This window comes from Canis lupus, chromosome 22, assembly GCF_048164855.1.
Source record: "Canis lupus baileyi chromosome 22, mCanLup2.hap1, whole genome shotgun sequence".
Lineage (NCBI taxonomy): Eukaryota > Metazoa > Chordata > Mammalia > Carnivora > Canidae > Canis > Canis lupus.
In genome coordinates this window covers 40,653,517-40,669,764 of record NC_132859.1, presented here as the reverse complement: position 1 = coordinate 40,669,764, position 16,248 = coordinate 40,653,517, and the positions used below count along the sequence as shown (strand labels likewise).

At 48.8% G+C, this 16,248-nt stretch overlaps 2 protein-coding genes across 9 annotated transcripts in view; one reads left to right on the top strand and one right to left on the bottom strand.

The window, feature by feature from the left end:
* Nucleotides 1–13,027, top strand: part of ACKR2 (atypical chemokine receptor 2) — a 62,838-nt gene extending 49,811 nt beyond the window's left edge. For 3 of the 8 annotated variants that reach the window (XM_072793168.1, XM_072793172.1, XM_072793167.1), the window contains 2 exons: nt 727–774; nt 7,149–13,027. In XM_072793168.1, the coding sequence (XP_072649269.1) occupies nt 7,178–8,332 (1,155 nt within the window). In that variant the 5' untranslated portion in view covers nt 727–774; nt 7,149–7,177 and the 3' untranslated portion in view covers nt 8,333–13,027. Of the gene's footprint in view, nt 1–726; nt 775–2,856; nt 2,945–3,939; nt 5,233–7,148 lie in introns of those variants that run through there. The other 5 variants (XM_072793175.1, XM_072793174.1, XM_072793170.1 and 2 more) reach the window with 4 other exon arrangements.
* Nucleotides 11,885–15,167, bottom strand: CYP8B1 (cytochrome P450 family 8 subfamily B member 1). The gene has a single exon (XM_072793166.1). It carries the CDS (start codon nt 15,044–15,046, stop codon nt 13,541–13,543), a length of 1,506 nt encoding a protein of 501 aa, XP_072649267.1. The 5' UTR covers nt 15,047–15,167; the 3' UTR covers nt 11,885–13,540.
* Between the last annotated feature and the right edge of the window lie 1,081 nt (nt 15,168–16,248).

Sequence of the window (16,248 nt, the reverse complement as noted above, 5' to 3'; positions counted from 1 at the left end):
GCAGTAGCTATTAAAATGATTGTACAAGATTTACTCCTCACAAAATTCTTTGCTGGAAGTACTATTTCCTTTATGGGTAAGAAGACAGGCTTGTACAAGTGAAGGGCTCTAGGATGTAAGCCTTGACTTTGTGTTAGGTCTGGCAGGGCCCAATGTTCAAGCTCAAAGGCATCTCAAACCAACCAGTGAAGCAGACACTGCTCTGCCCCAGGTAGGCTGTTGATGAGTTCTCTCCAAGTATACCATTATAAGGCACTAGACTTCTTCCTTCCAGTCCTCCTTGTGTGGCTCCCAGTTCCTTTCCCTGTCTTTCATTCATGTACCATCAGCCCCACAGCTAGTCTCCATTCAGGCACCCTGAGCAACAGCAGCCTGGTCTCCTTTCACTTCTTAATTTCTAGCCCCCATTCTTCACCCTTGTCTTTTAATGAGCTAGCCCAGACTCAGCCTGCATTCAAACCCAGCTCTGCGACTTGCTAGCTGTGTGGCCTTGGGCAAGTTCCTTAGCCTCTCTGTGACTAACTTTCCTCATCTGTAAAATCAAATAGAGTAGCACCCATATCAGGGTGGTATTGCAAGGATGAAATGAATGGATGCTTGCCAAGTTCTCAGAACAGAGCCTCACTCAGCATAAAGTGTATGTAAGTAGTGGGCGTTTGTTGCTGTTGTTGTTGTAATTGTCATATACACAGTAGAGTTTAACATCTGGTGTTTCCTCAAACCCAGGGAGAAGAAAGTAGAGTGATCTCAACACTGTTACTGGGTCACCCAAAGGCAAGTATTCTCCTACCTGTGTCCCAGAGCACTTTCCACAGCCAGACACTGTGGTCAGAGAATGCGTCACTTCATAACTCCTTGCTTCAACTTTTCCAGCCACAGCTAGGCCAGGAATCCAGAATGGTAAAACTAGATTTATAGTCAGAGAGAGCCCATCCCAAGCTGAACCAGGGTGGAGTCCAGGCCTTGAGACTCCATCTCCACCCTAGTCCTCCCAGAGCAGTTAGGGGAGACTCCTGAGGGAGGAATCTGGGGGTGGTCAGAGGGCACATCCTGTAACATTGGTCCAGGGAGGCTGTGCCAGCTGGAGACAGCACTTGAACATGGCTCAGTGGAAGCAGTGGGCTGGACATGCTCCATGGCTACAGGCTCCCAAGGCCACCATTGCAGGGCTGGCCCAGGCTGGGGAAATGACCCACGGAAGGAGGGTCTTGGCTCTGCTGTGTCCAGAGCACCAATGGGAGGAGGCAGCAAACCAGGCAAGGGAAAAGTGAGGCAAGAAAAGACATGAAGAGTGGTTACAGTACTGATTAAGTCCATGGTCACTTGTTGAATGCCCCTCAGATGCCAGCCCTGTGCTAGTGCATTCCAGCCCCTCTCTAGCCGAGGAGGCAAGTAATTCTCAAAAGGTGACTCTGTTCAAGGAGGCAGGTACCAAGGCCGAGGAGTGACCCTCTGTTAGTGCTGGGGTGTGGGGCAGGGGTTATGCCAAGCTAGTGTCCAGGCAGGCTTCTGGGAAGGGATAATTTAGATTTCATTTTACAAGATATGATTTCCAAATTGTAAGGAAGCCAGCCTAATTTTCGTTCATTAGAAGTGATCTCAGATGTTATTCTTGGTTTTACATTTTGAAAGCTAGTATGGCTTTTTGAGGTAACATTTGATCTTGTTTATTTGTTCACTAGTCAGAGCTACAGCATGGGCAGCACACTCGGTATGGCTGTGCCATGGGCATCTGAGAGGGGACCTCATGTGACCCTATCCTCAAGAGCTCTTGGCTGGGGAGGAGGCAGCTACAGGACTGATAAGACAGGTAGAGGAGGAAAGGTGATGAGAGACACAGACAGGGACCTAGTGAAATGGGCAGGGTTAGGTCAGGTTTCGTGGAGTCTTGATCAGGGGTATGCCAGTAAAGGTTTAATAGCCAGCTCTCAGTGATGATGGTGGGGGCACATGCAAGGAGAGGAAGCTCCAATTTGTGGCATTTGCCATGGTATAAATACCCCCACCATGACCAATTTCAAGCTACCAGCTTAACATCCCCCAACGTGGAATTAGTTAATTCCATGGTTGTTTGTTGGATGCCTCCCAGATATTGCATAACTGGCTCTCATAAGCCTGTGGGAGCTGCTCCAGCACATCAAACCTTAACACTGGTTATTAAGGTCAGACGTCCTGCTACCAGAGGCTCATCCTTCAAACTCAGGTTTGGCCATACTGAAAAGGGGAGGGTCACCAATTCTACCTTGTATCGTTGGGACCATTTCCAATCCTGGGTCCATCATTTGCTGATCTGAAGCGGGGACATTTGGATTCCACCCATTCCAAGCCTCAGTTTCCTGATCTAGAAAATGGGAATCATGATAGTACTGCTTCCCAGAACTATGGTGAGGATTAAATGAGAAAAATCACACCTGGGTGTTCAGCCCAAGGCAGGAGCTCAACTAACGTGGCTGCCTTTCTGTCTAGAGGGATACAGCAATATCCTCTCTCTTGTTGCCTCAACTGTGACTTCTCTGAGAGGCCTAGGAAGGTGAACTCTAGATCCTTAGGAGGGGTCATTACTCTGCAGCTAGAGATTCTTGCTGAGTCAAAGCTGGAGCCAAGCCAGGCCAGCAGCCTCAGGAAGTCACAAAGAGGATGATGTTACTGCTCCAGAAACAAACTGTAGTTTGCCTTTGTGCCCTTGGCTTCATTGTAGGGGAAGCTCTGCTCACCTCACCCTTGTTTTCCCTCTTCTTTAAATCCTCCCTCTCTATACAGTTCCCTAGATTCCCCCAAAGTTTCCACTGCATAACTTTGTACTGCTAATTCATACTAGCATGTAAATAACTGATACTCTCATTTATTCCTTTCAAGGTATGGCTGGATAAGCCAAATGAACTTGGGCATAAGGAAAAGTGAACATAAAAAAGAAAAACCTTAGTGAGTCCAGAGGGACAGGTAGGTGAGTGTTTACTAAGACCTGAAGAGCAGGCAGTCAGGAACATGGGGTTCATGGCTCAGTGTGGCCACTGACCACTCACTGTGTGCTTGGCACAAGTTGTTCCCCTTCTTGAGTCTTAGTTTCCCCTGCCTGTCAGCTGAAGGAGGTAGATGCGATGTTCTCTCACTCCTTCAGTCTGAAATTCCGGAGGCACAGAGGGTCACAGGAAGTGTATGGTAACCTATTGCCACTGTAACAAATTCAGTGGCTTAAAACAACACAAATTTATGACCTTCAAGTTCTAGGGGCCAGAAGTCTGAGATGGGTCAGCAGGGCTTGGTTCCTTCTAGAGGCTCAGCACAGACTCTGTTCCTTGCCTCTTCTAGCTTCTAGAGGCTGCTTGAATCCTTTGTCTTGTAACTGAATTGCTCTGACCTCTGTTTCTACCCTGATTCTCCTTCTCTGATTTGGACAGTCTTGCCTCTCTCATATAAAGACCCTTCTGATTACACTGGGCCTGCCTTAGTCACATCTGTAAATCTCTTTTGATATAGAAGGTAACATATTTTTTAATCTTTTTATTTTTTTAAACATTTTATTTATTTATTCATAGAGACACAGAGAGAGAGAGAGGCAGAGACACAGGCAGAGGGAGAAGCAGGCTCCATTCAGGGAGCCTGATGTAGGACTCGATCCCGGGTCTCCGGGATCACGACCTGGGCTGGAGGTGGCGCTAAACCTGTTGAGCCACCAGGGCTGCCCCCACTGAGTCACCAGGGCTGCCCGGTAACATATTTAAAGATTTTTAAAATGTATTTATGAGAGAGAGAGAGAGAGAGAGAGAGGCAGAGACAGAGGCAGATTGTATTTATTTATTTCATGGAAGACACAGGCAGAGGGAGAAGTAGGCTTCCTGCAGGGAGCTCGATGTGGGACTTGATCCCAGGACTCCAGGATCACACCCTGAGCCAAAGGCAGACGCTCAACCGCTAAGCCACCCAGGTGGCCCAGAAGGTAACATATTTATAGGTTTCAGTAGATATCGTTGGGAGGCCATTATTCTGATCATAGGTAGGCTCAATAAAGCCTTTGGGGGGGGGGAGGTGGCATTACTGGTGGAATCTACGGAGGCTAGACCAGCCACTGCAGGCAATATCCTGGGCATTCAAGACCTCCTGAATCCAAATCACACCTTTGTCAGTGGGCTCCTTTTAGTGATTGCTGGATAGGGCAAAACAGAGGACAGGGATGAGATGGGACCAGGGGCAAGGCACTGTTCCTATAGTCTAAAACCTGGGAGTCAGATACAGCTCAACCATGTGATTGTGGAAAAGTGCTCTCTTCATGGAATAAATGGGGCTGATAGTCTCTTCCTGGTTTGCCTTACAGGACGGCCACAGTGGCTGTGAAGGTGCCTGGCCAGTTGTCACATGCACATAGAGGTGCTGCTTGCTGCTGTCATTGTTGTTGGCCTTACTGATGAGAGTGATGGGAGGGGCTGGTGCTTTCAGAGGTCAGTCAGGATGACCTGGAAAGATTCCCAGAGTAAAAGGTCAGGAGACCAGAGGCCCTGAGAGGGAAGGGAACAGTGTTCTGGGTGGAAGGAGCCTTGTAAAGGTGACCTGGGCCAGGCTGGAGCCTGCTGACCCTGACCTCTGGCTTTGATCAAAGCAATTATCAAACTTGGTTGTTTGTTAAAGCAGGGACTTTGAGAAACCAGGTCAGGATCAACGTCAGTAATGCTGGACCAGAAGAGCCGGTGTTTAATTAGTGACAGGTTCTGATTAATAATCCCTAATCAGGCCCAAGTGCAGAAGTGCACTCCCTCCTCCCAACCCCAGTAGCTCATGGACTCCCAACATTAGCCATGTGCTGGGAGCATCCTTACTGCTACCCAGGAAAAGGAGGTGCTCAGAGACAGGAGACCCCAGATGCATAAGAGGGGAATGAAGGACCAGGAAGGGAAAGCACAGGTCAAAGTTCCTGAGGCCAGTCAGGAGCCCAGCCCTAAATAAAGCTGTCCATGCTGAGCTCCTAGATGGGGTTAGGGCATGTGTGTGATTTTCCCCAATATTTGGCAGATGCCATTTAATAGGAGCCCAAGGGTGGTGCAGAGTCTCAATGAATAGGAAGACGCTGGGGTTTCCCTGGGTGACATTCTACCTCAGAGGCATTGTGAGGTCCCAGGGTCATGGATACTAGAAGGGTCACCTGAGGAGCTGAGTCAACATTTCTTTCAGAATTCTACCTGAGGGAAAAAAATTACAAAACTTCTACCAGGAAGGATTGGGGAAAATTTTGCAATATATGTAAGTACAAAAGCGAAATCCTAGGGATGCCTGGGTGGCTCAGCGGTTGAGCGTCTGCCTTTGGCTCAGGGCATGATCCTGGAGTCCGGGGATTGAATCCCACATTGGGCTCCCTACATGGAGCCTGCTTCTCCCTCTGCCTGTGTCTCTGCCTCTTTCTCTCTCTCTCTCTCTGTCTCTCATGAATAAATAAATAAAATCTTAAAAAAAAAAGTGAAATCCTTACCATGTATAATCTCTTTTAAAATGAGTATCCCATCCATTAAAACAACATATTATTCACCGAAGAATACAAACTAGCATTGAACATATTAAAAGTTCAATCTCACTTGAATCAAAGAATAAAAAATAAAACCCAGAGGTGGAAAATGGGCTTGATTTATATTTCTTGGTTTATGAACCACTGTCACCAGCCTATAGGCCCCACTCTGGAGTACTTGCATGATTGCCTCCTTGAGTGACATATTCTTTTTTATCTCCTACTCTCTTCTCCAAAACCCTCTTCTTCACTGGTGAACAGTCTAATGTGTTGAACATGAAGTCTCTCTCCTGGAACATAGAACAGGATTAGCATAATCCTTGGTTCATGACAGATTCTTATCACTGCTTCATGTGAGGCTCTCTCTTAAAAAACATTTTTAATAATACAATTAAAACCTGGAAAACCACTGCCCCAGAGGGAACTAACTTGACCACAGACAGTGACTTGCCCTCATCCCATGCCTCTGGCTTCTGCCAAGGCAGCCACCATCTTAAATGCATCTTAAATGCCTGTCATTCCCCTGCTTTCCCTTTCATCTCTTTGAACTCCTTCAAAGCATTTTTGTTTCATTTGTCTTAATTCTATTAAGCAAGCATCATGTATATATTTTTATAGGACTTAGAAATGTTGGACATATTCAAATAGTAGTAAGGAGGTAGAGATTCCCAGGTGGGGGTGGGGGAGTAAGAAAGGAACCTGAGGATGTCTCTCACGTTTCAGTCCTAGGTGACTAGGTAGTTGGTGGTACCATTCAGTTAGGTAGATGCAAGAGAGAAGTTGCTGGTGGGAAGATGATGGACTCAGTCCTCAACAAAGCAATAATTTAAGCTAGCATTCTATGAGTGCCTACTATGTTCTGGGCACTCTTCATAGAGTGTGAAGTCCTCTAAATGAATGATCACATTTAAGCTTCAGAAGAACCCCATGAAGTAGGTACTACTAGCAGTAGTATCATTTTAAAGATGGAGTAACAGAGGAATGGAAAGTTTTAGTAGGTTCTGAGTCTCTCAGCATGATGGATCACTTTTCTGCTCCAAACCTAGATATCCTGGATAAAAATATTTTTAAAATATTAAATATTTATAAACAAAAATATTGGTGTAAGGCTAAATATTTATAAGTAAAACATTTTTAAAATAACAAAAACAAGGGAAACCCTTAGATGATAGAAGTCAAGAAAATTGAAAGTCAGAGTGGACACACTTGATATTTATGGATAAAACAAGTCCCACTGAAGAGAAGTGCTTGTTAAAAACAAAACATAAGCCACACAAAGAATAATAATTAGGAGGCACACATGAGGAAGAGTGTGGAGACACAATACACAGCTGAATTGGAATTCCCCAAATTATAAAGAAAAATTCTGAAAGACATAATAAGTTCTTTCAAAAGATGAAGGAGAAAATAAAGAGAAGCCATAATGAAAGAAGTGATACTATGAAAACACCTGAGGTTAGCCACCCATCCAGGTGAGAGCTATAAGTGGTAGGCTTAGGGTCCCCACACCTGTGCTCTTCCTTGCTAGCCTACAGGTACTGATGTCGATGTGAAGAGTCTGTTGGGCCTTCCAGAGCAGTAGCAAAAGTGGGTTTGGAGAATGGTAGAGAATGCCTGGTTTCATCTTTTTTCTTTTCCACTGTACTGTGGTCCACAGAGCTCCGGAACTGAGCGTGTCCTCCCAGCATGGCCCCCACTGCCTCCCCTCTGCCGCCGACCACTGAGGTCGCCAGTTCTGAGAACAGCAGCTCCTTCTACGACTATGAGTATTACCTGGACCAGGTAGCCTTCATGCTCTGCAGGAAGGACGAAGTGCTGGCCTTTGGCAGGATCTTCCTGCCAATCTTCTACAGCCTGATCTTTGTGCTGGGTTTGGGCGGGAACCTCCTTCTTCTAGTGGTCTTGCTTCGGTATATACCTCGCAGGCGGATGACTGAAGTCTATCTGCTGAACCTGGCCATCTCCAACCTCCTGTTTGTGGTGACACTGCCTTTCTGGGGCATCTCCATGGCCTGGCATTGGGTCTTTGGGAATTTCTTGTGCAAGATGGTGAGCACCCTCTATACCATCAACTTCTACAGTGGCATCTTCTTCATTAGCTGCATGAGCCTGGACAAATACCTGGAGATCGTCCATGCTCAGCCTCACCACAGGCTGAGAACCCGGGCCAAAAGCCTGCTCCTGGCTGCCATGGTATGGGCTATGGCCCTGGCTGTCTCCATCCCCGACATGGTTTTTGTGCGGACACATGAAAACCCCATGGGTGTGTGGAACTGCTATGCAGATTTTGGGGGTCATGCGACCATCTGGAAGCTCTTCCTCCGTTTCCAGCAGAACTTCCTGGGGTTTCTCCTTCCACTCCTTGTCATGATCTTCTTCTACTCCCGCATTGGCTCTGTGCTGGTCAGGCTGAGGCCCCCAGGTCAGGGCCGGGCTCTAAGGATAGTCGTAGCCCTCGTGGTGGCGTTCTTTGTGCTGTGGTTCCCATACAACCTCACCTTGTTTCTGCACTCACTGCTGGACCTCCAAGTCTTTGGGGAATGCAAGGTTGCCCGACACCTGGACTATGCAATGCAGGTGACAGAGAGCATTGCCTTCCTTCACTGCTGCTTCACCCCCATTCTTTATGCTTTCTCCAGCCGCCACTTCCGCCAGTACCTGAAGGCTTTCCTCGTCACTGTGCTCAGGCGGCACCAGACACCTTGCCCTGCACAGGCCCCGCTGTCCAGCTGTTCTGAGAGTACCAGTCTTACTGCTCAAGAAGAAATGACCAACATGAATAACCTTGGGGAGAGGCAGGCTGAACACTCCCCCAACAAGAATGATATGGGAAAAAATTAAGCCTGAGTGTCCATACCATGGTCTGGTGAGAATGGCTGGGACCTAGTTCACTCAGTTGGGCATCCACCCAAAGTCCTCTCTCCAAAGGCCTCAGAGACCATGTTGCCACACCCCATGGTCAGCTCTCAGTTCTCCACCATAAGCGACATTTGCTTACTCCTGCCTCCTTCTTCCTCTTTCTTTATTGCCTTCTAGGAAACCATACTCTCTTGAGTGAATTGCTAGAGTAGTTTCCCAACTGACCTCTATGCTTGCTGTCATGCACTCCTGTCATCTAATCTACATCCACCAGCCAGAATGATCACATCCCCCTCAGCTGTCACTTCCATCATCCTCAGAGTAGCCCAAGGCTTGCCACCCACCAGTCTGCTCCCTTCCCTGGAGCTCAGCTGGGGAAATATTGTTGCAATATTGTTTAATGTCACAGCATTGATGGTGGCTCCAAGGGTCTGGCCAGTGGGAGGGGCTGGAAGTGCCCCACATGGGGAACTTTCCAGGAGCATGAGAGATAGCAGGTGGGAGGCAGAGTGAACACATGTTCCTAGCAGTTTGAGAGGATCATCTTCTCTCTGCTTCCCATGCTCTCTCTGGAGCCTTCAGGGGTCCCTGGGGTCTATGCAAAGCCCAAGGTCTTTGTCCAGACTCCAAGGTCTTTCACAAGTACCATACACCAGCTTACTCTTATACTCCTTCATTACTTTTCATTTCCTGGACACCAGGAACCCCTTGTTTCTTGCACCTTCCCACCTTTATGTTTTGCACTTGCCACTCTCTTGTGTAACAGGGATCATTTTTCAGCCAGCTGTCCCTTCATCCTTTTTTTTATAACAAAATTCTACTTGCTCTGGGAAGCCACTCCTTGGTCACTCTGCCCTCTGCATTGGATAGAAGTTGAGTAGAGCACAGGACTTGAGCCAATTACAGCCTTACCTTTCCCTGGCAGTGATTCATTTAGGATGGGCACAGGACCCAGGAAGAGCTTGTGAAATGTGGCAATTAAAACATGCTAGAGCAGAGGCATGAGACTAAAGCCAAGAAGATGTGTGGTCTGGGGTCCTCCTTCATCAACTTGAACTTCAGAGGGTGAGGTAATAGCACAGTAAGTGAGCAGACCCTGAGGGTCTGTTCAAGCCCCAGAATCTAGGCATGGCTGAAGATCATCCCAGTCCTGGACTTGACGGTTACATGAACCAATATATTCCTTTAAAGTTTAGGTGGTAATGCTTTGTAACTTGTAATCTAAGGATTCCTGGCTGATATGCCCTGCCTGGGTGCTTTCCTCTTCATGTCCCCTGTGGTTAACGTCTGCCCTGCCCACTGAAGGTGGTGATTTGTTTGAGGATGTGGTGGATAGGGTTCTATTTTAGGGCTTCTGAAATCTGCCTCATAAGGGACTTAAGTTCTGCCCATAGAGCAGCCCGACTGAACCAACAGGGTCTTAGGTACCCAGGGTCTCTGACTTTGTATCCATGATGCACAGATGGAATGGCATGAGGTATGCCAGCCAAGGGACACACCTGGTAAGGCTCGTCCCCAGCACTGGTGCGTGTGTGTGTGTGTAGTCTGTGTACATGTGTCTGTTTTGCTCTGTGGGCTGTGCATAGGACATATGGTTATGTATGTAGGTCTGACATGAACATGTCACTGTGTCCACATGGGTCTTGGCATGTGCCCATGGGTTTTCTGTGTGTTCCTATGTGTCTTTCTGTAGCTGTGTAAGTGTGGGAATGTGCTGTCTGCAAACAGCAGGTATATAAGAAGGGCCCCAAAGCATATGCCCAAGGGAGAGGAGAAGGGCTGCCACAGGTCACCCATTGATCCCTCTCACTGTCCTAGTTGCCGTTTACTGCAGATGCCATATTGAGGGCTCTCACTTCTATCACAGAAGGGACTGATCAGGAAGTGAATTCGGAGGTGGGCTCTCACAGCCCAGGCCAGGCCAGGGCTGCCTTCATCCTGACCTTACTTCCCCAGCCTGGACGTTGGTTTCTCCTGCTGCTCTCCATCTGCCCAAATGCCTGGCTCCCTGGCTGCACTGCTCAGACCTTTCCAAGAAAGCTCCCAGGATTCTCTTGTTCCTCATATCCTGAGGCAAGATGGACTTTTCTCCTGGCTGACCCCGGGAGAAGGACAGGCATGGCTCTGCCTGGGAGCAGGGCTGCCCGCTCTCTACCCTGTGAAGTATGGTTTGAGTGTTTACAGCTGTTACTACCTATGAAAAAAGAAAAGCCAAACCAAACCAAAACAAAAACCTCTTTTCTTTCCCAGGTGCCTGCAATTACACCATTGGCATGTCATCCCTGATCTTGCTTTGTTATTAGCTATCCTCAGAGAATACACATAGTGGGCTTTTCTTTGAGAGAGAAAAAAAAATTGGTACAGAAATGAGGATTTGGGGATCAGAACTGCTGTGTCAGAACATGTAGTGACTAGTTGTATCCTTGGGGGTTTCAGATTTCCTACTGCCTCAAGGCCCCTGGAAGGTAAGAAAGGTTGGCTCTTGTAGAGAGTGTGTCCTGTCCCCATGCAGAGGGCATAGGACTACAGGTGACATGGGCCCCACCCTTGCCCACAGGTGGGCATTGGCTTCTGTGTGCACACTCTAACCCTGAGTGGTCATGTCTTCCTGGGAGGCCCGTTGTTATGGTGGATATCCATGACTGTGGGATGGTATACTTGTATTCACCTCAACCGGACCCACTGAAGGTTCCCTTGGTCCCGGGCATACCCTCAAACATGAGGTTCTTGGGAAATCTACATGAAGTCACTCTCGGTTGAGACTTCTTGGTCTTGACTCAATGGATTTGGGCCCTCAGGTTAGGCCCCTGGCCCAGATTTCTTTGACCATGGGGAAAATGAGAGGATGCAGCACCTAGGTCTGCGCAGGGCCCAGGAGTATGTCAAGGCCCTGTATCTTTGCCCTGAACCCAATACCTGCTCTGGCACAGGGCCTGGCTATGTGGAGAGGTCATTGGTAAGCTCCCCATGGTGGCTCCTAGCCTCTCAGTCCCCTTCTTCCTCTTCTGGACTCCCCATGTGAGTTTTCTTTTGCTCCTGGCCCCTTGTAGAATATGGTGGGATATCCTGGCTCCAGCATCATTTTGGAGTAAATAGATTCACAGAAGGCAGGCTCTGGCCCAGAGTCACATAGCAAGTGGAGACAGACACCTATCTCTAGTCCCGTGTTTGAGCTGCTCTAACGACCTGTTATCCTGGAAAAACTCTGAGCAGAACAACCAGCCTCAAAATAATAGAAGAGGATAGTAATAGGTGAGGGATAGGTGAGTAAGAGAGAAGCCCCACTGGGCATCCTCGCAGGGGTTCTATGCTGCTTGGCCTCCCTATGCCCACTCCCACAGCCATTGCCCCTCCTGTCTGGGCCATGCCATCAGCCAACTGGGCTCTGGCAACAACACCCTCTCACTCACCCCCAGCCCTGGAAAGTATGCCTGGCAATGAGATTGTCTCCATTTCATATGCCAGAAAGCTGAGTGAGGCCAGGGAGGGGAAGGAAATGATTTGAGGACAAGAAGTAAAGTGGCCGAGACGGAGTCAATTTTCTGTCATTTAATCTCTGTTTGGGGAATTGGGGGTCAGAGATGAAGTAATAAGATACCAAGTCCTATGAGCTCCAGTCTGGGGGAGGGGGAAAGATAAAGAGAGCAGGACATAGAAAGCAATGACACATAACAGATGTGCTATGACACAAACTATGCTAGGGTAGCCTCAGGGGATGGAGTCCATTTCTGGCCAGAGGATGGAAGGGGTGAGATCCAGGAAAACTTCCAGGAGAAGCCAGCCCCGGGGTTGGCTGTAGAAGCAAGCAACTGTACTTTATAGATCGTAAATTGCACTGGATTGAAAATTTAAGGACCGATGGTGGCAAAATTTAAATGTTAGGTGTGGAAGGATGGGGGGCCCGAAAAGTGAAAGAGTGACAATCAGAGTTGAAAGGTTTGGAGAAAGGTCAGGGTAAAGAGAGGACCCGGCAGGCCTGGTGTGGGGAGATGCGGGGTGCTGAGCTTTAAGAAAGGCAGTGGGGGTGGGGAAAACGTGACAGTTTCAAAGGCACCACCAGGGCTTGAAGGAACAGACTGGGGCCTGACTACAAATGGGTGAGAGCAGGGAAGGAAGTGAGGGTGTCTCCTCCATATCTGTCTTGGGGGATAGTGCAGGTGGTGGTGTCCTGAGCAGAGACAGGCAGAGAAATCCAGAGAAGGGGGTGGTTTAGGGCAGAGGTGAGGAACAGATGCTGAGTTCTGCATGAGCCAAACTGAGTCAGAGGGGCTGTGGGACCCCGGTTGGGAGGCTGAGGGTCTGCATTGTAGGAACGGGTTCCAAGCTCAGCAGTGGTTGCAGAAACCAGAGGAGTAGTTGACGTGGGGTGGGCGCTTGGAGGGGAGACCAGGGCATTGAGGAGGGGCCTTGGATAACTCCTATGTGAAAGGCAACATGTCTCTAGACCTGCTCTATCCAGTTCGGGAGCCACTAGCCCCAGACGGCTGTTGAGCACTTAGAATACACCTGGTCTGAAGTGAGAAAGGCTGCTAGGGGAAAAAGTACACACCAGAATTTGCAGGCAACACAGAAAAGAGAACTGTAAAAATATTTCACAACTATTCTTATATTGATGACATACTGAAATGCTAATCTTTTAGATATATTGGTCTAAGTTAAATATATTATAAACATGAACTTCGCCTGTTTCCTTTTATTTTTTAAAAAAATGGGTCAGCTAGAAAATTAAAAATTACACACGTGGATTGCCTTGTGTTCCTTTGGATGGACTTGAATTCCACAGGATGTGGAATAAGCATAGAGGAAAACAATAAAGTGAGGTAGGAGAGTGGAGGGTAACATTTGCAAGACACTGTGTTACTCACAATAACCAGTTTCCGTACTGCAGGACTTGTCAAGATACGCATTATTTCCCAAACTAAGTTTCCCACAGATACTTTCCCTTCCTCTGTCTGCACTTTGCATGAGAGGAAGGTTCTGCAGAACCCACTCTGAGAGATGGTGTTTTCAGGAGAGACGGATAAGCCTACCAGGTAGCAAGAGGAAAGCCAGAGAGCAAGGAAGGCAACCAGGACAGAGGTAGGAGATACCAGAGAACCCGAGGGAAGGGTGGGGCTTCAGAGGGGCGAGAGGAGGTAGAGACCCCCAGGGGAGGTCTTGAGGCCAGGCTTGCAGCCACCATGGCAGAGCTCAGCTGGTAGGTCGCAGGCGGTAGCGGAAGCGCACCTCGTGGCTGGGCTGTGTGGTGCCAAAGCCCCATCGCTGGGGATCCACAGGTGGCACAGGTGTGTTGGGGTCCACCAGCTCCAGGTCAAAGTATGTGACCATGAGCAGGACAAAGAGCTTCATCTCATTGGTGGCCAAGAACCTCCCAGGGCAGATGGAGACACCTGAGCCCCACGGCATGGTATAGTGGTGGATCTTCTTGCCTGCCTTGTAGAAGTCCACTTTTCGGCTACCATTGGGGTTGAGGAAACGATCATACTTGAAGGTGGTGGGTTCCGGGTGGATGTCAGGATCCATGTGCACTGAAAGATAGGGGAAGAGGGCCACGATATCTCCACTTCGAAGCAGGTACTCCTGTCCACTGGCCATCTTCAGGATATGGTCATTGTGCACCACCCTGAGGAGGGTGGGTGCAGCCCCCAGCCGCAGAGTCTCCTCCATCACACTGTCCAGCACTGGCGTGTGGTGCAGGGTGCTGACCTTGAAGTCAAAGGACTGCCTGGCCTTCAGCCTGGCCTCCCCTAGGACTTGGGTGGCCTCCTCTCTCACAGCCTGCAAGGCTTCCGGGTGCTTTAGGAGGAACAAGAGGGCCCAGAAGGAGGTCGGGCCCGTGTTCCCCTGGGAGGCCCAGAGCATCATGAAGTTGAACTTGTCTTGCATGGCCGGGGCTACTCCCCGCTCCCTCAGATACTGAAGCATGTAGGATATCCAGCGGCTTATGCCATTCTTTTCCAAGTTGCGCTTCACAGAGAGTGCCTTGTGGAAGAGACGCTGGAGCCGGCCCACTTCTCGCCACTCCCGGGGCCCCAGCAAGGAATACACAAATCTGGGGAACAAGCGGTCAAACTTACGGAACTGAACAAATAATTCCTCTGCCTGTCTCAGGTCCTGCTCCTGGTCCTTGGTATAGCCGAATAAGCTCAGGTAGCCAGCCTTGAACAAGACATTGTAGCAGAAGTGGAAGAGGCCGTCTTCATGCCAGCAGCTAGAATCCAGACTCTGGCCTGTGGGTCCTAGCATAACCAAGGACAGGCTGTCTAGCATGGTTTTGTTGAGATCCTCCAAGCCATCCCCCATGAGGTATTTGGTGCTGGCAGAGTGTATCATCCGGTAGTCTCCCTGCCCCGAGTGGTATCCAAATACCTTTAGCACCAGTTTTTCTGCATACTTCACAAAGTCTAGTTTTCTCTGTGCATCCTTGAGGATGGGGCCAAAGGACAGGGGGTCCATGACAAAGGTGAAGTACTGGCCTCCGAGCTGCACTGTGAACACATCTCCATGCTTGGCCCACATGTGCTTCAGGAATTCAAACATATTCTTCCGGAAAGCCATGGCATGGCCCAGCCAGGGGATGGAGCCCTTATCCAGAGGGGGCTCCTGGGGCCTGCGTTGCCGGAGCACCCCAAGCAAATACAGGCACCCCGTAGTGACCACCAGCAGGGCTCCCAGCACCAGACCCCAGAACACCATGGCTGTGCTCTTCCAGGTTGAGCTCTGGACACACTGCTCTCTGTGTGTCAGAGAGTTTCTGAGAGGCTTTGGACAAGTTGGGGATGAAAAGGTCTGTCCACCTGAACCTTGCCCTGTGGCTGGAAGTTGTATTACGTAACCCTGTTGAGACAGTACCTGGGAGCAAAATGTTCTCTTAGATATAGCACTTGCTGCAACCTGGTCATGTGGGAGGAGTGGGTGGTACCAGAAGGAAGCCCAGAAAGAAGCCTCTAGCTATGGGCACAGTCCCCTCACCAGCTTTATGCTTTGCTCTGATCTTTTCAGACTCAGCTCCAGCATGAAGTCTACAAAGCTTTCTTTGATCCCACTCTACCCCCATGATTTATTAACCATTCACACCCTTATTTTCTCATGCATTCATTTATTTATTAATTTACTAGCTTATTCAGCAGAAATGCACCAGTCACGTATTAAGTTTCATCTCTCTCCCTTCCTCATCTTTAAACGACTCATAGACCCTCCCAGACAGATGACTCTTTGAGCAGATTTTCAGACTTCAGTCCCTGAGCCTGGGGCTTGGGGCCCTCCCAATGGCCTGGTGGGCTTGCACAAGTTCTCCTGCAAGAAGGATCGATTCGGAATCTTGCAAATACGAAATGTCAGAGATGATAAGGACTTCAAACCAATTGCTCTATTTCGTAATAAGGATGTAAGTTCAGAATGCAGTGGGAGACTTTCTCTTACAGCTGTCCTGGCTTCAATGAGGTGAGCTGACCATTTACTGGGGACCTTCTGTGAGGTGTCAGGCCAGCTCCCTTCCAGCAGGCCCAAGAAACAGAAGGCTGTGCTATTTACTCTAAGACCATTGTTGCAATATGGTGAGGTTCAGACTCAATTCAACCAGTTCTGATAACCCCAAGGTTACTCTTTAACTTCCTAAGTGGCCCACAAACAGGGACTTTGTTTCCTCAGATTTCCACATGCTCTCTTGAGTGAATTCCCTCTGCCTTGAGTGCAGCTCCCTTCTGCAGGTAGCTGGAAGTGTGCACACTCTGTCTCCAGTAAGTCCTCTCTGGTTGCTTAGAGCAAACACAGCAAGTACTCAGCATCAACTCTCCCCAGCCTTAGAATCTGCGGTCAGAAATTGTGGGCAATTTCCATGAGCTGAATTTTGTTCCCCAACTGTTAATGGATTGCAGCACCATCTTACATTCATTCTC

Bases quoted from the DNA above. Each gene is read 5' to 3' on its own strand.
- CYP8B1 (XM_072793166.1), bottom strand. From the start codon at position 15,046: ATGGTGTTCTGGGGTCTGGTGCTGGGAGCCCTGCTGGTGGTCACTACG.